The 23,194-nt window shown below is 36.6% G+C and overlaps 1 protein-coding gene across 2 annotated transcripts in view; it reads left to right on the top strand.

Annotated features, from left to right (window-relative positions):
• ZFPM2 (zinc finger protein, FOG family member 2) overlaps window positions 1-23,194 on the top strand; it is a 493,438-nt gene that overhangs the window by 308,103 nt on the left and 162,141 nt on the right. For both annotated transcript variants that reach the window (XM_066265837.1, XM_066265836.1), the window contains one exon: window positions 22,702-22,813. In XM_066265837.1, coding sequence (XP_066121934.1) covers window positions 22,702-22,813 — 112 coding nt within the window. The remainder of the gene's footprint in view (window positions 1-22,701; window positions 22,814-23,194) is intronic.

Raw genomic sequence — 23,194 nt, 5'->3', positions numbered from 1 at the left:
AGAAGAGATGGGTATGAATTGGTAGAGGAGCAAGCAGGGAATTCATGACGGAAGGAATGGCCGAACCAGAAGAAGGGAGAAAACAAACCAGGTGTATGTAAGAAATAACAAACGGGCCATTCTGCCTCCTGTAGAGAGGCTCAGTGAAAACTATCAAGACATCCTTGTAGTTATTCAATAGATATGGAGGGGGAGTGGTGTGGAGGCAGTGGGAGTTTATAAAGAACCTTGAATGTTAATAATGTTCTTTGAAAGGTCTGTTGTAATGTACTTTTATTGCATGAAATAGTTCTTGAAATCTAACTATTAATGAATTTCCAGTGCACAGCCTCCCATTGTCAAAGTTACGTAGAAGTATGTGCTCTTATCGTCCCCCCCCTTTGCTGTTGAACTCCTTTTTTGTTTAACTGTATGAAGAGAATAGAGTGTGTCTGAAAGATATTTGTTCTTGGCTAAAATTCTGCATAATGCTTTGAAATATTCTTCCTAGCAAATGTTAACAGTTGCTAATGCCATTCAAAAATAGTTGAGGAAAATATGTTTGTGAAACATGCAGCTTTTCCTGTCAAATCATTTCCTGGGTGAAAAGAAAATACAGGGGTAGTCTGCTATTTCTTGAGTGGGAATCCTTTACTGTTGTCAAGGATGTCATCCAACCGATGCCTTAAATAAGCAAGGAATCATGTGCCCTCTGTTTTAATGTCTGTTTCCTCATGATGAGACAGCCACCCCACTCGGCTGTCCACATGGAACCACCACCTATCACAGTGCTCTCAGATAGGATAACCAGAGCATAACTACTCTGGAGCAATGCAATTATGAATCTCTTGAGGGGGAAAAGGGAGAGATAAGGGCAGGGGAGTCAGTTAACGTGGTCCATGGGTAGTTCCAGGAAGCAGAAGGGTTAATTCGATTTTCATTTTAGATAGTTGCCCTAGTAACAATCAGAGAGCCCTAGCTGTATCTTTTCCATTTGTAGAAAATGTTTAGATTTACAGAGTAGCTTTGCTTATTATATATCTGCCTTGATTGCTGGATAAAGCTTGTAATTCGAGACAGAATAAGATCCATTTTTATAATATTGTAAAGAAGAGCAAAACATTAAAAAGGATGTCACCGGTCATCTAGGATGCTGGCAAAGTACGTCTAGGATATTGGGACTTTCTAGTGGTGAGGGGGCTCCTTGAAAAGTTAAAATAATGAAGGTTGACATTGCTTGCTTAAACTTTTAGTGGAAATGAGTCTGTAGTCCCCACAGTTAGGAGCGAATCTGAATCCAGCAAGTAACAAACTGGTGAACAATGCTATGAGAAATCAGACATCAACCTCATTTTGATGCCAAACTGCATGAAGCTCTCCTAGATACATTTGTTTATGTCATGGATAAGTGTTATGTGGCCATTAAATCAGAACTGGAACGAGAAAATCACATTTGGAAAGTGCTTATTTTCAGACTGTCTGAAGGAGTGGACAAGTGACACCGAAGTGGTGAGGTCCTCAATTTATCCATTGGCCGAAAAGCTGGCAAACAGACGTGACCCACTGCTCTGCGCGTGACCTCAAACCTCACCTGGGGAGACAGATCTCCTTGGGGAAGAGAATTGCATCCCGTCTGTTTGCCAAGACAGGGTCTATCTGCAGCAGCTGCTGCCAATTAGTGACAGGTGATATGTAGTGAGGCCATGATGCAGGTAGAGCTTCCAGCTTTCAGCACATTCAGGAATTACTCTCTGAGATGAGAACATGATCCTTAGGAGCGTAGTTTATTCCAGTTTTGTGGTAGTAACTTGGTAACCGGTGAGCCTTCTCAAAACATCTCCATAGTCAGTGTGTCAGGCTTTGGTAGCTACTACATTTATACATTATTTACAGACAGTTTCTGACTTCTTTTGCTTATTGTATTAACTTAAAAACGCTGCAAGTTTCACCTTTGCCATTCTGCAAGAACCAAGTATTTAGCCAAGAGAGAGACTGGAGGGATTTAAAATCAAAGTGAATAAACAAAAATTTAGAAGATTTAAAGATTGTATCTGCTCACATTGAAGGAAAGGGAAAACAATTTTTTTATATAAAAAGGAACAGCGTGATAACTAAAGGTATCGATGGCAGAGCAGTCATTCATATCTTTGTGTGTGTGTGTGTGTGTGTGTGTGTGTGACAGAGACAGAGAAACAGAGAGAGGGACAGGTAGGGACAGACAGGAAGGGAGAGAGATGAGAAGCATCAATTCTTCACTGCATCATCTTAGTTGTTCATTGATTGCTTTCTCATATGTGCCTTGACCAGGGTGCTACAGCAGACCGAGTGACCCCTTGCTCAAACCAGCGACCTTGGGCTCAAGCTGCTGAACCTTGCTCAAACCAGATGAGCTGGTGCTCAAGCTGGCGACCTCTGGGCTTTGAACCTGGGTCCTCCACGTCCCAGTCTGATGCTCTATCCACTGTGCCACCTCCTGGTCAGGCCATTCATATCTTAATGTCGGTTAAATCAGTCAGAATGCTTGCCTTCTGAGAGCTGTTCCACTGAGTTAATAGAAGTGCTTATTTCATGATAAAAGAAAGAAGAATAGTCATTTTGGAGTGTGGAGTAATTTGTGAGACAGGACACTTAGACCTCAAAGGAAGACCTGTTGTTGGGGAGTTGATGAGGCTCAAAAAACTCCAAAGATTAGGGGAGAGTGACTTCAGAATCTGGGAGACAGGAACAGAGAAGGGAGAGGCAGAAGAAGACAAATCATAATAAAAGTTGTCCTGTGGCTACAGAAAGATAAGGAAATATGCTGCCTCCCTTTCTGTCCTTCTAAAAAATGATCCTTATGCCTGGACACAGGAATTTATACCTAATATGTAGCTAGATTAAGAGCTAAATAACCTTCTTCTAATCTAACCTTGGAACTTTACTATTTGCAGTATTGGGTCCATGCCAGTTCTTTGCTCAGCTTGAGGAAAATATAGATTCCTTTTTTGAAGAAAAAAAAAATGGTTCGATAGGTTCAAGGTTTTCCAGGGATTTGCAGATTGCCATTTGAAAAACACTGAGTTAAAGAAATTAAAATTTTCTATTTACTGCATTTTAAATGTAAATTTTTACCACTAAAGACGCAGTTTGCCACGATGCAAGGTAAGCGTGTATTTGTTTTCATGTCAGTTGTGTTAAGATCAAAACAAAAACATCAAATTGAAAAAAAAATGCCCATAAATATTAAAGACTCCAAGGGGACTGCAGCCTCTGGTTTGCGAAGCATTGGTGAAGGTGAAAATGTATTTTGAATTCCAAATGGTGCATTTTCAGATGAACTTTCAGAGTCCATTTATAACTAGAACTCCCTGTATTTTATCATTCCACACTAATTTTTTCCTGATTTGATTAAAGAATGTCTTCAGCACAATCACCTAACATTTCCAACATAGTAAGATCATTTCAACCAGCACTAAAAAATGAAACAATATTGTTGACAGAAAACAAGTTATAAGTATATTTGGTTGGAGTATGGAAGAATTTTTCAATGTCTAATAATACAGCAAGACCTGGCTCTTTACTAGAAAGGCTGTGAACTTTCCTGCTTCCTGTGATCTCTCTCTACAGGGTTACTACATATTTAAATTGTCTCTGTGTCACACATTTCAGCATGTGAACCAATATATAGTCAGAAAGACAGATGTTCCAAAAATCTGAAATAGTGAAAATATTTATTATTTTCTGGAGAAAATTTGAGCATTTTCCTAGCCTGCTTCTAAATTCCTGGGTGAAACTTGAATTACTGACCATTTATTTGTCAAAATTGCCATCCTTGCCATCTCAAAGCTCTTTCTTCAGTATCCAAGGCATTTTTGCAATTATTTCTCTTCTGTTGATTCCCTAGCCACACCAGAAGTTGCCTTGGGAATTCATTTTCATTCCCCCCCACACATTTGATTCTTTAACCTTTTCCTCTCCACAGTATGTACAAACTTTAAAATTCTACTCTTCAAAATAACTGCTCTTTTGTGAGCAGTTGTGTAAAAAATTAGTGTGGAATGATAACACAACCTTACTACATTTAGGTTGTCATCATCCATAAGAAGTCATCAGAATACTTCTGTGGATTGGTCAGTTTGACTGAAATACAGTTAAATTGTTTCAGTAGACAAAACTTTGCGTGGACTAAAAGTTAATATGCAGACCAAATAGGTGATTGTGTGATTGGAGATTTTCAACCGGTTGTTCAGGTATCAACGCAGGCAAATGATGACTGAGCTCAGTAATGATGTTGCCATGATCCATAGCTTTCTACTTCAGTAAAGTAAACCATGATAGAGAAGGCAAGAGACAAGACAAGAGGGGGAGGGGAAGGGATGGAGAGAAAAGGGGAGGAGGAGGAAACAGAAAAGAACACTGGAGAAAATAGTTATATACAGTATGAGTAATTTTTATTGTGTATCAAAATATTATAGATCAAAGCTGATGAATTTCAGGTAGGTATACAAGAAACTTAGGTGATGAAAATAATAAATGTGATGCTAAGAAAAATGACTTTGAATAGTGCCTCTGAGTTTTGGTGGGAAAGAGGGGCAAGAAAATAAAAGATGAAAGGAATTCCAGGTAGTTTTTGATATCTTTTTGTGTCATTGAAGAAGAAGAAGCCCTCTTAGCCTCTGATCCTGCCTGTCACTAGGTCTCCACAGGACGCATCAGCTCTCAGGTTCACTGACACCCTTGTTAAGATTTGGTTATTCAGTTTAGGGCTCTGGTATAAGGAATGTAGACATCTTGGCCAAATTCCAGAACAGAGCAGTAAAAATAGTACCGTGAGAAAAGAATATCAAATCATTTTGCCCGAAACATAGACTAACACATGACATAACTGCCTTTCAATGTTAAAAGGATATCACCCTTCAACTGGAGGTCTGTCTTCATTTTGGAAAACTGAAACAAAATACCATAGCTGGATACATTCAGGTTAGGTATAGTTGTGGTTAGATTTTTGGAATATAGTGGTTTTAAAACAAAAATTTCTCATTTGCTAGTGATTATCTACAACATACTTTTTGTTTCTTTTACCTGTTTTTTTTTATTAGCCAATCACATATTATATTTTTCTAAACAATTCCAGGGATATGCATTATTATTTTAGTCTATATAAGAAGTTCAAGAAGCCCTGGCCAGCTGGCTCAGTGGTAGAGCATCGGCCCAGGATATGGAAGTCCTGGGTTCAGTTCCCAGCCAGGGCACACAGGGGAAGCACCCTTCTGCTTCTCCATTCTTCTCCCTCTCCTTCCTCTCTATCTCTCTCTTCCCCTTTCACAGCCAAGGCTCCATTGGAGCAAATTTGGCCCGGGTGCTGAGGATGGCTCCATGGTGTCTGCCTCAGGTGCTAGAATGGCTCTGGTTACAGCAGAGTAACGCCCCAGATGGGCAGAGCATCACCCGCTGGTGAGCATGCCAGTTGGATCCCAGTTGGGTGCATGCGGAAGTCTGTCTCTCTGCCTCCTCCTGCTTCTTGGTTCAGAAAAATTCAAAAAAAAAGTCCAAGATATTACCTTATTATTATTATTTCTCTCTCAAGGATTGGCTACTTTAAATATGAACATTCCTGAGTGTTTGCTTCATATGTTTGAAATACTCTATTGCATTTCTTTGATTGAACTTATTCGTGTGGAATTTCCTAAAAGGGACTTTTAAAGCAATGTTGGTTCATTAGCTGTTTCCTCAAGTTTGCAAATTTCATGAAAGTTTCAGTAAGCATCACCCCTCCTGAAAAACCTTGTCATATTTTGATTTCTGTAACAGAAAGAGCTAAAATAGCTGAGAAATTCTGATGCCTTTTCTTTGTTTACCGATTTTAAGATCATTATGCATACTCTAATGCATAATTATAATTATGCATTCATGATGTTACTTGTGCTGGCTTAACTCGGAAATAGTGTGAAGCAGCTAATCTCGAAGCTACAGGCTGTTTCCCATCACTTAGATTCTGATCAGAGCTGTTTGTTGAGTCTTATTGGAACGTGGACTCTATCTGCACCAGTCCCACTGCTCAACCCCTTGTTTTTATCACTAGTTTCACTCCCTGCCCTCTCTCCTTCCCCCAAAATCTTTGCTTTTAAAACAGGAAAACTATAAGATAATTTGGTTTTGTTGCATATGTTTAGTTTAGTCTAGCCACAGTAATTAAGTGAGGGAGCATTTAAAAAATTATCCTTTTTATTTATAATCCACATTTAGAATTATAGATGGAATAAACAAAGACATTGTATTATTTCTCATGCTTGAGATTTTACTATCGACCGGCTGTATCATTGCATTTATTTTAGTGTCGTTTAATCCACTCCTAGTGCAAAACTACCAAACTTTCTTCCATATGTTGTAGAATAGTGTGATTTGGGCCAAAAAGGAAGTTGGTCTGTGTATCTTATATGTGTACTCTTATCAACAATTGAAAGTATTCATGGAGTGACTATGGTAGGCAGGATGCTTTCTGCAACACTGTGAAGAATAATAACAAATCTTATTTAGTAACTCAGAAAGGAAGACTCAGAGTCTTGATGGTGAGAAGCTTGAACTTGGATCTATCTGTAACAGGACAACACGGAAATATATGGTCAGGCTATTGCCTTATCTAGGGGTGCACAGTCTCAAAAGATACAGAACACAGAGCAGTAAATTAAGGCATTTTGTTCTGCCTAAATCAAGGGAAAAAGCAAACTCCATTTGAGTTCATAATTTAGCTTTTCTTTCTGCAGAGTGAGTTAGGGAAAATTTACTTTAGCGTGAATTACGACATTGTTTTGTGATTCTCAAATGTAACAGAGAAGAGCACAATCAAGAGTTTACACGGACCTATATGTATTTGTGGAAGAACTTTGTTCCTAGGGAATCAAGCACCATTGTGTCATTTTTAAGTATATTTATAACTTACTTAAATTTCTAAATATTAAAGAATGCCATGAATTTGTTTTCTGAACACCCAAGAAAGGGGAGCGCAGATTTTAAAAGACTGAGGAACACGAAACAAGTCTGTTTCAAGAGTTTCTTCTATTGTGGGTGCCTGAATTTCTAGAGCCAGAAGGTACCCACCAAGTCCTGGAGGCCTTGCCTTTTCTTTTATAAATGAAGAAACTAGCCAGGGAAGTGATATATTTTGAATAAAGTAATCCAACTATTTAGTAAGCAAGTTTGAACCAAACCTACATTTAGTGAATTCTCAGGTCATTAAAAAAAAAATATATATATATATGTAACTAGCATACTACCATGAAATAGGCTCATGGTCTTTGTAATCGTGGGAGTTACTGCTTTGTGTTTGGTTTTGTTTGGTTGTGATTGACAAATGAGACATGTTTAAAAGTTTAAAGTAGTAAAGATTATGATATTTAAATTTAAGGCTTTGTTCTAGCATCTGTTACAAGAAAAAGTTGCATATTCTAAAATTATGGACTAACTCAGGAATTATCCATTTAGAACCCAATGTAGGGGAATGACATAATTGGGAATTCAATGTCAGAGCCTTTTCAAACTATTTCCTGGATGCCCTACAAATGTTTAGATCTTATAGTAAAAACTATAGGTAGAAAACTTGGAGTAATTTAGATAGAATAATTTATTTTATAACCAATAAGTAGCACTGTTTATCATGCTAGGTAAGATCTTATTCAGCTAACATTGGGTTTCCATTGAAATCATTTCATTGTGCCAGAAGTGGTGAGATTGCCTTTCCATTGACCAATCTATTAAGTTGATAAAAAGTAAAAAGATTGGTCAAAGTAATAAAATCTGTAACACACACATACTATGCTACCTTGATCCTTTTGTTGCTGTCTAGATAGACTAAGTTAAACAGGCACAAGCCTTTGCACAGGTATTTAACTATTTCTTAAATTTTCCCCAAATCAATATACATAATAATGATTAAAAAAAACAAAACAAAAACACTTACTAGTTGTCAGTTATGGGTCTAAGTGATTTATAAGTATTAATTTATTTCATCTTCACAATAGCCCCATGAGGTGTTATTATTCCCATTTTACAGATAAGGAAACTGATGCACAGAGAAGTGGAGCTAGGAGCTACTCGACAAGATCACATCATAGATGAGTAGCAAAGGTTGGATTTAAAGTTAAGCAGTCTGACCCTCGAGCCCATGCTTTTAGCCACTGTATGAATTGCCTCTCTGCTAAGTCCAGAGTATGTGAATGGAGGCTTTGCTTTTCCTCATCATACTCATCACATGGTGGAAAAATATTGTGAGTATGCCATCAATAATATTTGAACTCTTTAGTTTCAGACCCACTGAGTCAAAAGAACTACCTTTTTAATCACAAAATAATCATGGGGATGTAAAGTACCACATGGAGAATATACTTAATAATATCATATAATAACTATGTATGATGTCAGCTGGATACTTGGAATAGAGGACAGACCACTTTGTGAACTAGATGATTAGCTAACCACGGTGCTGTACACCTGAACCCAATACAAAATAATGTCAAATGTAAACTGTAATTGAAAAATAAAATTGAAAAGGAACTACCTTTTCTTTTTTTCCATCTCTGCACTATTTTCACCCAATTCTTTTTCCTGAAGCTCTGTTTTAACTTCTGTTTGGCCTTGAACTTCTGCTGGCAGGTGAAGCTACGTACTTTGGCCGGTCTACCTGTGAGCAGTTCAATTTGCTAACTAAACTTTGAGATATTCTTAAGTGGAGAAATTACATCAGTGAGCCAAGACTGGACCTTGCAGTTTAGCTTCTTTAAGTGGGTGCATTCTGAGGTTCTGAAAAGAGGAATTGACCATTCGTATGAAGGCCCAGAGCGTACACTGATGCCTCACCTGGAAGTACACTGATGAGGCTCTGCTATGTCTGCTGACCAGCTGAGCACCAAGAGAATCCATTTTTCATTTGCTCTTCTATAATCAGTGCTGATTTTAGCCGAAAGACATCTTAGATCTCATCATGAATTCAGCTTCTGATTGGAAACTTTTAGACAGGTGACTTTTTATCTGTTGTAAGCTATAATTGTTTTTACAGGTATAAAAATATCTACAGCCATGAAAATAAAAATATTAAAAAGCATTGCCTGTTTTTAATATTTTCATGTACTAATTAGACTGCTCAGTTGTATTACCCTTATACCTACTAGATGTTTGACATTGATATTTGGTACCTCAACTAGACTTTTAAGATCCCAAATTGTGCAAATGTGAGAAGCAATTCACTATGAAAGTATAAATTTCACAGCTCAAAAAACGTTGAAGGTTATTAATGAGGCACCATGCAATTAGCTTATACAAAGTGCAGCTAGGAATCATGCATAATGTAAAACATTAACTGCTAACCACTGACTCATGGAAGATCTTTTAAGCTAGTTTTCATGGGCATAAAGAATTGATACCTAACACAATTCTTAAGAAGATTCTTATTGCTTCAACACCATGGAAAGAATTTAGTTTCTAGCAATGTGAAATTGAACAAGTTGTTTAACATTTTAGAGTCTTAATTTTTACATATACAAAATGGACTTGACAATATCTTTCTCACAGAATTGTGACAACCCAATTTTAAAAGTAATATAGCAGCTAGAATTTTAGCATATAGTCATTGTTTAATAAAATTTTATAAGTCATACCCTAGCCGGTTGGCTTAATAGTAGAGTGTCGGCCCAGTGTGTGGAAGTCCTGGGTTCGATTCCCAGCCAGGGCACACAGGAGAAGTGCCCATCTGCTTCTCCACCCTTCGCCCTCTCCTTTCTTTCTATCTCTCTCTTCCCCTCTCACAGCCAAGGCTCTATTGGATCAAAAGTTGGCCCAGGCACTGAGGATGGCTCTATGCCTCAGGTACTAGAATGGCTCCAGTTGCAACGCAGCAATGCCTCAGATGGGCAGAGCATCACCCCCTAGTGGGCATGCCAGGTGGATCTCGGTCAGGCACATGTGGGAGTCTGTCTCCCTGCTTCTCACTTCAGAAAAATACAAAAAGAAAAAAAGTTATAAGTCATATATGAGGGAAATATGTTACTTTTCTACCCAGCCAAAGTTCTTCATCTACTGGGAATATGGTATCATATCACTTTAGGAGTGATAGAAACGTAAGACAAATGCAGGGAATAACATATTTTACTGCTTTAACCTCATTATACACATTCATTTAATCCTCAAAATAATCCTGTAACATATAAGTACTTTTATTGTACTAATTTTAGAAATGAAGAAATTGTGACACAGTAGTTAAGAAATTTGCCCTAGGTCATACTGCTACTAAGTAGTGGAGATGTGACTCAAACACCAGAGTACACATTTTTAAACCATCTCTTGACTGTTAATAAAGCATATTAAGTGCGATAATGAGTATACACTCAAAATAATATATACATAATTGATCTTGGCTGCAGTTCCCCAAAATTTCAATTTTTGAAATATTTTCTATATATTTTCAATATATTTTTATGATATACTTTATTTAGCAATAAGAACAATTAAATGGGTGTATACTGAACTGATGTTTGATAGTAATAGAAGTGAATGGCTTCCCAAAACATGTATATAGAAGATTTTATGATTAGGTTTTAGATATAATTATTAAAATTGAAGCAATTTTTAACTTTAAAATTTAAGTGAAATTCAAAGTTGCCACAAAGATGTTTCTTTTTAAAAGAGGCTGTTAACCACTTTTCATCTATTACTATGCTTTGGTTTGGTGATGGACCATCAAATAGGCATTGAAATTTTCATATGTATCAGACATATAATTAAAATATGAGATTATTAATGTTGACTTAAATAATTTCTATGTCATTTAGATATTTTTATTATCAATATTTGGTGAGCATTTAAAGGAAATGTAACTCATCTTTCATTTTCTATTTTTAGAGTTTTCTATTTAGTTGATTTTTAAAGTTGGTTTTAGAGAGAGAGAGAGAAACATCCATTTGTTGTTCCACTCATTCATGAATTCATTGGTTGACTCTTGCATGTGCCCTGACCCAGGATTGAACTTGCAACCTTGACATATTGGGACAATGCTCTAACCAACTGAGCTACCTGGTCAGGGCCTATATAATAGATATTTAAGGAATATTTATTGAATGAATAATGAATATACTAATTCATTATACTAAGGTATAAAGTGCATATTTTAAAAGCAGAACAACCTAAATAAACTTCTTAAAATAGAAATGGTATAGAGAAATACAAAAAGAATGCTGATTAGTTATTACTAATCAGAGTGATTTTACACATGAAGTTGCATTATTTATGTGGCAAAAAACCCATCTGGACAATGCAAAGTAAAGTGTCTTAAGCTTTAATATAATTCACATTCAACTAGATGTAGAATTTAACAAATGGTCTTTGCACCCAACCATTAAGTTTTAATAGATATGTTAGTTTGTCATGTTAACATTTTTAAAATATCCTTCCAACAGACCCATTGATGCTTTTATTCACATTTTTATAATTTTTGTAAAGAATAAGAATGTGGTTTGAGAAATTTGTCCAAGGGCAGTTAATCCAGGTTTATAACTCATTTGATTCTAATTTCATAGCCTGCTCCTAAATTGCTGTAGACTCACGGATAACGCTGAACAAAGATCCCTGTGCTGGGCGCATGTAGAGTTGAGTCTGTTTCATTGGTTGGTGTCCTCCTCTCATTGTTTCCCCCATGAAAGGCCAGGCAGCAAGCTTCCCACAGGGAAGGCCAGCCCCCAGTGAGCTGGGCTCTTGACTTTTATTCTCTGAAAGTGCAGAACTAGTGTAGTCTTTCTTCATCTGTCCTTTGGAGGAATACATTGAAAACCACCCTCATAGTCTTACTTTCAATGCTTAATTTAAGTGCTTGCAATAAGCTTGCTCCTAAGTATCTCACAGATTAGATAAACTTTGTTTGAGTACTCTGTAACACCTTTGCACTTCTACCACCTAGTTTGCCAAGCTTTTGAGGTTTTTTTAAGATTTTATTTATTCATTTTAGAGAAAAGAGAGAGAGAGAGATAAGGGAGAGAGAAGTGGGGAAGGAACAGGAAGTGTCAACTCCCATATGTGCCTTGACCAGGCAAGCCCAGGGTTTCAAACCAGCGACCTCAGCGTTCCAGATCAACACTTTATCCACTGCACCACCACAGGCCAGGCATGAAGCTTTTGATTTTTTGCACCCAATTTTCAATAACTCGTCTCATAAAATTTTGTCTTCCCAAAATGTACTGTATTTGTTACAACTCCTACTCTCTATTTTAACAATTACATCTTTTTTTCCCCTCTTTGAAGGGGGATACTTCTCACTGCTGTTCTTCCAGATTTTCCATGAACTTTTCCCATCAGTTTCAAATATCACGATCAGGTATATCTGAAGTTCAAAATATAGACGAGTTCTTAATAATTTATGGTCAGAGAGTGGCATAGGGTTACAGATCATGAAAACAACATAATTAAAGGGGAATAAACTTTTATATTTGGCTTTAAATTTTACTATATTATTAATATCATGACTGCCTTTTTTGCAGGGGGTGAAGCCAATGTTAAGATAAGATTAACTAAAATGGTGATAATAGGGAGATAGTGTAAAAGGTGGATGAAGGACTCATTACAAACTACAGTGGATTAATTAGTGAGGGACAGACATATTTCAGTATCTGAAGATGACTGTACAGAATTGAGGTTTTTCTCTCTTCCACAGAATACCTTTGGGGGTAAATCTCAACAAGAGACTGCTGAATAGAATCGAGCACTATTTTTTTTATGTCTAAATAGGTCATTGAGAGTTGAATGCATATATATATATATTTATTACACAATCTATAATTCTTCATGCTAATAACATTTGTATTTCTACCACACCATTTTCTTTGGTTTTAAAATACCAAAGTAAAGTAAATTAGACTGGCTTTATTTACTGTTTTGCCAATAAAAATAGTAGCATTGCCTTAAGTAAGCATAAACCCAGTGTGTTGAATTTTAACAGATATCTTCGCTGCCCCCAGGATTTGAGTTTAGGCTTGATGTAAATTCTGTAGTAGTAGGAAGTCTTATAATGATATTATGGTTAAGCTGTAAGGACACATGAGATCATCTGACAAAGCAAGAAGATGAGACCTTGAGAGGTTAAGTGATTGGCCCCAGGTCACAGAGCTGGGACCATGGCTTTAAGATCCTGGAACCCGACTTACTACACATCTATGTGACAGCCATGTAGAAGGAGGACAGTTTACCTCTCCCTCCAGGGTTTCAGCACTGACACTCTTTTGCACATTGCACTCTGTGCAAGCCCAGAAATTCTGCCAGGAGCAAAACAACACTCCTTAAACACTCTGTGACTTTCGGAGCTGTATAAAATAAAAGGTTCAAGTTAATGGTTGCCAGCTTGGAGGGAGTAGTTCCTCTTTGGCGCCAAACGTATGTGTAGAGCAGATGAGACTGTGGGAGTGAAGTTGGCAAAAAGGAAAGAGCAATGAGTCTATTTTTTTTAAATGAAAGTATAATAAATATGCGAATAAGCTTGATGTTTATTATTCATTTAGAGATTCTTCCCATTTGGAAATGAAATACCTGTGTCTTTAGGGTGAGTATGCTTGAATAATACATAATTTTATATTGTTTTTTCTAAATACCACAAAGTGATTACTTTTATGTGGAAGGAAAGGGATTATTTTAATGACCTGTATATATTGAACTATTTGTGTTCCCTTTCCTAAAAGATCATATTTCTTATACTGAAATTCCTATATTTAAGCAGTGATGCATGTTAAAATAATGTTTCAATGATTATGAGAACTAAAAGCAAATATACCTCTGAGATAATGATTATTTAAATTTTTGGTTCATAGAGATAAAACCATCTTTGACATAGGAGTATGGATATGGTAGCCAAGAATTCTATCATTTTATTTCACACTCATTTTGTTTGTGAAAAGTCTCTTATCATGTTTGAGATCCCACATACCACAGTGAACTCTGTTAGCAGAAGCTTTCTGGAATTTCTCTCTGGTGCTGTCCTTGATGGATATTTTGAAGAACTGTATTCAAGAGAAACACTATCTAATGAAACCTTCCTGGATTTCCATTCATAAATCTATTGTGTGCTTAATTAATGGTATAGTACAGTCGTTCTTGTTATATCACATTACTGATATCTTTCTGATTTAGAGTTTTCATGTATTTTCTAATTTCAGAATATTCTTCAATTTATTTGAGCTTGAGTTTGACACTGTGTCTAGCACATGAATTTTTTTCAAGCAATACAAAATTGATAATCTTTTTACTAAGTTGAGTTTTGTTGCTTTTAAAACAGTAACTGTAGATAAGATACTTGGTATGACTTTGGGAGTTCTTGAAGTGACCATTTATATCTGTGTGTAAAGCATTCATATTCTCTCTCTCTCTTCCCTCTTCCCCTGGCCCATGTTTTTAGACATCATAAACAAAAGGAAGACTGAGACTCTCACTCAGTGGACATCCCATTGTAGTTCAGTAGCCATTCTATTCTGTTTTTAAATGGAAACATATGACTTAATGATGTTGGGTATTAATTAGTCATGGAGAATATTTGTGTTATTGCTGAGCACCTCTTTTTATATCATTACACAAATAATGCTGACCCTACAGGACCACACGGAGTATTTCTATTTATGTATTAAAATAATACTCTTATTTTCTGAAAGGAAATATATATTAGCCTCTAACATCAAGCTCAAACATTCACAGGGTATCCTGTATAACTTTAAAAAAGCAGTTTTATTAGATGGAAATCATCATTCTGAAAGTTTAACAGTTCCAGTCAAATCAGTAATTCTGAGACAGTATATTATGCCCATAATTACTGAAAGTACAATTCTTGGGGCCTTGAATTATTACTTGATATTTCTTTCAACTCCAGGTAGTCAGATTTTAAGTTGTTATGCCTCTTAGGATAGGCTGTTGGTGAAGGGAATATTTAAATTCAAGTTCACTGTCACTAGAGACTGTGTACTGTTAAAGGGACAGTGATCAATGTTTTTGTGACTGTCATATTGAATTTGAATTTAATTCCAATGTGGAGAATTACTTGGAAGCATTAACTGAAACTTCTCCTGTATAATCTTTTCCCTGCGGTAGAGCACAGTGGAATCCCATACCCTACTACTTTTTTGTATAGATGTGAATAATGCAGTTGGAGGAGATTGGCAATTTTTCTGGTTCTCACTATATCAGTCTAATGTCTGCAGTAATTTGGAAAAACTTTTATGCCTACTTTTGAATGTGTTTTTATAAGTAAGAGAATAGAAACAGACATGGAGTTGTTAAAACAGCTATGAATTTGCCAAACAAGTCTCAGTCCTTTATCACCTATCACTCAGTTATGGAAGCAGTGCACCAAGAGTGTTTTCCTCAGCAGTCAGCTACACCCCGTGGCATTGGCTTGAGATCCTCTAAGGACATTTACTGGATTTCCTAAACTAAAGTCAATGGAGACCAATTTTTCCATTAAATAGCACATCTCGTTCTTTTAAAAGGCTGTAGTAGCAGGCTCTCCTCATGGGTCAGATTTTCCTAAGACTTCTGGCTCTTCCTAAGCCCATTTTGGAAATCTTCAGCAAATATTTTCAGCAAAATTTGGAATCCCTAAGACTGCATTATGTCACCAGTTTCTTAGGTTAGAATTATCGTCTGTTCTTTACCTTTGGGCTGTCTACTTTTATCTCCATTAACCTTTTGGCTTGAGTATAAACATTTATTGAAGGCTACCTCCTCTGTAGGTCCAGTAACTCCAAAGGTTAGTAAGAAGTGGATGCTAGTCTGACCTCTTTTATCCGCATTAGATGATTCTAATTATTCCTAAGAAATTACACTTTTGACCCATTTTGTCCTTGTCAAGTTTGTCTAGTTGTAGACTGTCTAAGCATGAAACCATGGGTTCAAAGAGTGTCCGGGAGAGCAGATTTTTTTAACACTCACAATGTGGAGCCTCAAAAATGCATAGAATTTTTTCTTTTTAAAACATTCCAGGCCCTGGCTTGTTGGTTCAGTGATAGAGTGTCGGCCTGGCGTGCGGAAGTCCTGGCTTCGATTCCAGCCAGGGCACAAAGGAGACGTGCCCATCTGCCTCTCCACCCCTCCCCCTCTCCTTTCTCTTTATCTCTCTCTTCCCCTCGCACAGCCAAGGCTCCATTGGAGCAAAGTTGCCCCAGGCACTGAGGATGGCTCCATGACCTCCGCCTCAGGTGCTGGAATGGCTCTGGTTGCAACAGAGGAACGCCCCAGATGGGCAGAGCATCGCCCCCTGGTGGGCATGTCGGGTGAATCCTGGTCGACTCCATGCAGGAGTCTGTCACTCACTTCAGAAAAATTAAACAAACAAAAATAAAACATTCCAGCTTCCCTGAAATCTAGGGCTTCAGTTATGTACCTTAAATTGATTTTTTACCGAAAGAAACTGCTTAGATATATATAAAGTGAAAACTTTAACCTGCAAAAAACCCATGGCTTATTTCAATCCAAATAAAAAATTATGGAAACCTTTGTATAAGTGACAATAATCCAAGTTTCGCTGAGATTGCAAGCAACCCTAACATCACAACAGCTTTAACATAAAGTTTCCTTCCCATACTCCATGACCATTGTGGTTACCAAGACTTTTTCCTTGTAAGATCACTTCAGCAAAGGCAAGGCATTGTGACGGTCCATTGGCTCTTACAGCTTCTGTGTAGAAGTGACATGAGTCAGTCCTTGTCCAATTGCATTGATCAAATGAAGTCATATGACTATACCTGACTATAAGAGACTTGGAATGTGGAGAGTTGGAAATAAATGATCAGTAGCACTAATGGCTACCACCACCTCTGAATTAGATAATGGTTTTTGTCTTGACTTCTGTGCTAGTTACTACAAACATAACCAGTGCCTGAGAAATAGTAGGTTTTCAATACATGCTTTCTGTACATTTTTGACTTGTTTATTCATATAGATCTTCAGCAAAATTTTGATGTGCATCTGTGGTATACTGCACACTATGCCAGTTGCTTTGCATGATAAGCTTTGAGAAAGAAATTACTTTCCCCATTTCTCAGATGTGCATTCTGAAGTCAAAACTTTCAAGTTTAAGTGACGTTCTAGTCACAGAGCCCACCAGTAGCATGTATCAGGATTAAAATCTGGATCAACTGACTCCAAGAACAGTAATGTTCTTTCTGCTACACATCAGCTCTAAGGTCAATGCTGAATCATGAAATGTTTAAATTTCTAATTATAGAAACAGGAATCATTAGTCACCACTGTGTATTTTCTCATACTTGAAGGCAATAACATTAAACACATCTAATAATTTTAGAATGACAATGTAGATTTGGTGTTATTACATCTAAAGGAAAGTTGTTTTATACCTTGAAGCACATTTTGTGAAGAAGTTACCATTTTTAAACTGTAAATCAGTAGTAATTCTGAATGACTTTTGTATTAATTTTCTATTGCTGACAAACAGATTATCACATACTTAGTGGCTTAAAAACACGCACATTTTTTTTACATTAAATTTCTGTAGCTCAGAAGTTCAGTATTGCGAGAATGTGTTCCTTTCTGAAATCAGTTTGTGAGAATGTGTTTCTTTCTGGAGGTTCTGGGGGGAATTCATATTCTGCTCCTTCAGGTTGTCGGCAGAATTCAGATCCTTGAGTGTGCATGACTGATATCCCTGTTTTTTTAATCCCTGTCACTGAGGGCCCCTCCTAGTTTCTGAACCACTATGTTCCTTAGTTCAAGGCCTTGGCATGCAGCAAAGGTAGGTGGAGTTCTTCTCAGGTCGAATCTCTGATCTACTGTTGCCTTTCTCTTCTACTTAAGGATTCATGTGTTCAGAGTCAGTCTATCCAGAGAATCCAAGGTCTCCTCACCATGTATGTCATGGTCCTAAGCCTTAATCAAATCTTTAAAATCTCTATGCAAAGTAAAGTAACTTACTCATTCAAGTGACTAGGGCATGACATCTTTGGGGACCAGTTTTCTGCCTACGACATCTTTTATATCTGCACTCTTTTCCCAACACATTGTGCCAACTATATTCTCTGTAGGATACTAGATAAAGATGTTGGCCTTATTTCTTTATTTGTGAAATTAGGGCCTTAAAAGCATTGAGTTTAAAGTTGCTTCCACTCTTAAATCTCGTATGAATCCTTATAATAGAGGCATGGGAAAGTGAACCTAATTCTCAATGTGGATATTAGTTATTTTCTATTCATGGGTTTTGCTGGACTATAGTTTCATAGAATCCTGGCTAACGCCTTCCTTCTCACACTCAGTAATCTTCTTTGAAGGCAGTCAATCTCTACAAAACTTGACTTCTTCAGAAAGAAATTGGCTTACCTCCTTAAAAACTATAATAAATGATCCCTTGAGATTTTTTTATCTACTTATATTTACTTTATAGCTTGGATATAGCTTTCAGCAAATCTTTGGTACATTTTTGCTTTTGCTTTATTGATTTGGAGTAAAAGAAATTGTTTTCTCTTCAATTTAGTTTTTTTTCTTAGATAAACCAGTTTCTACCTGTATCCAAGCATAATAAATGCTTCCAAAGTTTTAAAAGATATGCCTAACACCATTAAGGAAATATATTAATTAATGATTTCTATTTGTGCCACAGAATTAACTGCTTTAAATCTTAATTTGCTCATATACAAAGTAGAGAAAATGTTAATGCCTAACTCCTGGAGTTGAAAAATCACAAAATGTAATTCTGGTGAAGTACTTAACACCCAACATTTAGCAAGTACTCAATAGATGTAAACGGCTAATATTATTTTGACAGTAGTAACAGCAGAGGTGGAATGAACAGCTCCTCCCAGTTTGCTAGGACTCTGCGGTTTAACACAACACCAACATTTTGGAAATCTTTCAGCCCCAGGAAAAGCCAGATGATTTGTCACCCTATGAGTAGTAGTTTGGAAACAGAGGTAAATATAAACATGGGCTCTGTCTTCTACAAGCTATCTGACCTAAAAAAAATTTTATTTAATCTTTGAGTTGCAATTTTTTCATCTGAAAATATATATGAAATAATAGGACCCTATTCCTTAGGATTAAAGATCGTTACTGGCTTTATTCTGCTTAGAGACTTCAGCACAGAAGGGTTGCCTGACATGAAGAGGACCTTTGAGATCTGTTTCTAACTTGCCCTTTGAGACACATGCACGCTGTTCCTTCCTCTTTTCAATAATAATATTGATGATGACGATAATAATGATGACAGCTAATGATTATCTAGTGCTTTCTACATACCAAGAACAATTCTGAAGACTTTTAAAAAACTTAGAGTCCCAGAACTACTTTCTGTACCCTGTTTACACATGACTTGCATATGTACTGTTCAGACGATGGTCATGCTGTTACCAGCTATTGTAAATTCTTTTTGTGTATCCTTTAAGAACCTGCCCAACTGTCATCTCCTTTATAAAATCCTCCCAGAATCCACATGACAGGAGTTTCTCTCTTGCCCTTTCATTGACCCATAAACAATTTACTCGTGATGTTGAACTCCCTACCAGCCTACCTTTTGCCTTATATCGAACTTCTTTTTTTTAATCTTATTTTTATTAATTTTAATGCAGTGACATTGATAAATCAGGGTACATATGTTCCGAGAAAACATCTCCAGATTATTTTGACCTTTGATTATGCTGCATACCCCTCACTCAAAGTCAAATCATCCTCCGTCACCTTCTATCTGGTTTTCTTTGTGCCCCTACCCTTCCCCTACTCCCTCCCTCTCCTTCCTCGCCCCTTCCCCACCCCTCCACCCCATTCCCTGTTACCATCACATTCTTGTCCATGCATTGGTTCATATAGTTCTTAGTTTTTTTCTGATTTACTTATTTCACTCCATATAATGTTATCAAGGTCCATCCACGTTATTGTAAATGATCCGATGTCATCATTTCTTGTGGCTGAGTAGTATTCCATAGTATATATGTACCAAAGCTTTTTAATCCATTCGTCCTCTGACGGACACTTGGGCTGTTTCCAGATCTTCGCTATTGTGAACAATGCTGCTATAAACATGAGGGTGCATTTCTCCTTCTGGAACCATTCTAAAAAAAAAAATTACTTTGGGTAATATAGACATTTTAATGAAATTTATTCTTCCTAACCATGAGCATGGTATATGCTTCCACTTGTTTGTATCTTCCTTGATTTCTTTTATCAATGTTTTATAATTTTCTGAGTACAAGTCTTTAGTCTCCTTGGTTAAATGTACTCCTAGGTACTTTATTTTTTTGGTTGTAATAGTGAAGGGGATTGTTTCCTTAATTTCTCTTTCTTACAGTTCATTGTTGGTGTATAAAAATGCCTCTGATTTCTGAGTATTATTTTTATATCCTGCCACCTTGCTGAATTCATTTATCAGGTCCAGTAGTTTTTTGACTGAGACTTTAGGATTTTCTATATACAATATCATATCATCTGCAAATAATGATAGCTTTACTTCTTCCTTTCCAACTTGAATGCCTTTTTCTTTTTTAACTTATTTGTATCCTTCACCAAAAATTGCCTGTGCATATTTCTGGCACCAAGTATAGGACTGGGTTAGTTGGTTGGTTTGTGAAATGAATGGAAGATAATAGACTTACTATACATGAAAAAAATTCCACAAAGAACTTCAGTGATCCATATCTATTTTTCATATTAGCCATGTAAGTTGTAAAAGCTGATTTACTGTTAGACATACACGTGGCTTTAAGAACTATGGAGTATAAAGATTAAATAATTTAAGATGCAGGGCTTTCCCACAAAATAAAAGTATATATTTATAATAGAAAGGGGGCCAGGTGCCTATTGTTGAAATCTGTTCTTTAAAATAAAAAAAAGCAGATATTACAAATAAGACCACCAAATCCATCATAACAGGTTTATCTAAATGGTGGACTCTCCCCTGTGACTTGTTCTGCTTACTGCTTAGAGAACTGCTAACCCTGATCTGTGGACTTTACTGTTTTCCTGGTAGTAAGAAGAGCTGAAATGTGCATAATGAAGGCCTACTTTTTAATTGGATATGGGTCACTATCATTTCCGATTGAAGAAGCTTGCTTGTTCTCAAATTCTATTTTGAAAATGGAAATAAATAAAAATTGTCACTCAGACTTGTAACCATAGGGAAAATTTGATAACATTTGTTCCTGGATTGTTAAAAATATATAATTAATATAATATAATATACTTAATATATGATATTATTTATTTCCTAAAGGGCTCTCAGATAACTGTTTTTCGCAGTTATACTTGGCAAATATTATGATGCATGGTTGAAAAATTAAATATTAAAATGAATGAAAGTATGAATATGAAAAATCAGTATGCTAGTATTTCTTCCAGTTGATCCTGTTTACCACCTCTTCTGTTTTAATATTTAAGTATTTTTTTCAGACTTCTTCTTAAATTTATCCATCATGGTTAATTTTTCCATTAAATTGTATATTTTATGGTAGTTTTATCCCTTAAATGCAATTGATACTTCAAGAAATGGGTTAGCATTCATTTTATGCATAGTGTTTAATATGGCTTCACAGTAACAATAGATCCGTGTCTCATGCGTTATCATTGTTGTCATTCAGCGAGTGAAATGGGTTTTCCAGATCCCTTAAGAGATTCGAAATGGCCAGATTACATGGAATTCCTCTAGCGAATACTTGTTAATGCCAATTTGGGAAATTTGCGATAGCATATAACATGTGGGAAAGTCCCAGACTGGGCTGAGATCTCTTTGGCAGGATCGTATCTAGGTGAAAATGCAGTTCAAAAATTACCTTGAGACCCTTGTATTGTACTCGGTGTTGTGGTTTTATGATATTCGATATACAGAACATGGGCTGGTGAATGATAAAAGTCTGAATGCCGGTTCACTGTGACTCATCTGGAAATAAGAGTCTTGCTAAGGCTTACGTGTTTCCTCCCCAGTTTGCTTCCTGCCGTGTAAATTTACCAACATAATTAAAGAAATAATTTGGGTGCCAAACAGCCTAAAATGATGACCCTTTTAAGCCTTATGTTTGAAATGTACACTGAAAACATTTGGTCAGGGCTGCATCACAGGTCTCCCTGCTTCTATGCTTATCAGGTCCAGGGATAGCTTGCTTTACTTGCTCTGCATTGGAATTTATTCACAACTCCTCTTTTATAATCTTTCTGGAGACAATGTATGGTGGATCATTAGCATTATTATTATTTCAGTTACAGTCAGACTGCGTATCCACACTTAGCAAAGGGGGTTGAACAGACCTCATTATTCATTCAGAATAAATTCCTACTCTAATATAAATGTTGCTCAGGAGAAGAGCTTTGAAATGGATCCTGATTCTTTAAATTCTTTCCTGTCTGTTTCAGGAAATAGTGAGATCCTGTTGATAGTAAAGTACAATGTGTCTAAAGTTCACTTCTAAACACTCTGGTCTTTGCAATGAAAGTCATCTGCATTCTCTTTATAACTCAGAGCCACAAGAGATCTGTCTAATCTTGGAGATCTGATCCAGTATCATTTAGAAAAAAAAAAATCCTTGATAATAATTCTACCCTTCAGATGAGTAAAAACAGTAAAGCTTTACAGCTTCTGTTGTCTTAAAAAGATTTCACAAGACAGGGGAATAAGGACTTGGATTATGGTTTGGGAGATTTAGTTGTTTGTAAAAATAAAATGATTAGTATAGTTATTATTTAAGTTTTTAATCAACAAAAGCAAATGGCAGCTGTTTGTTATCATTCTTCTTGCAGAAGACAAAGGCTCAGGTCCCAATGGTGCTGACTGCTGGTCCGAAGTGGCTACTGGATGTGACTTGGCAAGGAGTGGAGGACAACAAAAACAACTGCATTGTGTACAGCAAAGGTAAGTGCAATATCATTTCCCTCCTCTGCAAGTATTGAAACCCGAGTGTCGCAAAACAGCACCGTATGAGCTGGAATGGGAATACAGTCAAGTTTGATCTTTTCTTCCTTTTCTCTCATGAAATTCTCTTTACCTGTATTTGCAGCAAAGCCTTATGGTTTGTTTTTGTTTTCTACAACATAAAACAGAAAGTATTAGGCCATTAATGACTTAGCTCCACACACATTTTCCTAAACGCTGTCCGTATTTGAGTGGCTTGACGAGTCCCCTTCCTTGGTGTTAGTTTTTAGCGTTGGCCGGTTTGATGAATGCCCAGATTCCTCTCTTAGGCATTATTTATCAAAAAGTAAATTCCTTGTGAAATTTAGCAATTCGTGTCAA

This window comes from Saccopteryx bilineata, chromosome 3, assembly GCF_036850765.1.
Source record: "Saccopteryx bilineata isolate mSacBil1 chromosome 3, mSacBil1_pri_phased_curated, whole genome shotgun sequence".
In the NCBI taxonomy this organism is placed as follows: Eukaryota; Metazoa; Chordata; class Mammalia; order Chiroptera; family Emballonuridae; genus Saccopteryx; species Saccopteryx bilineata.
This window is presented reverse-complemented; position numbering and strand designations above follow the sequence as displayed.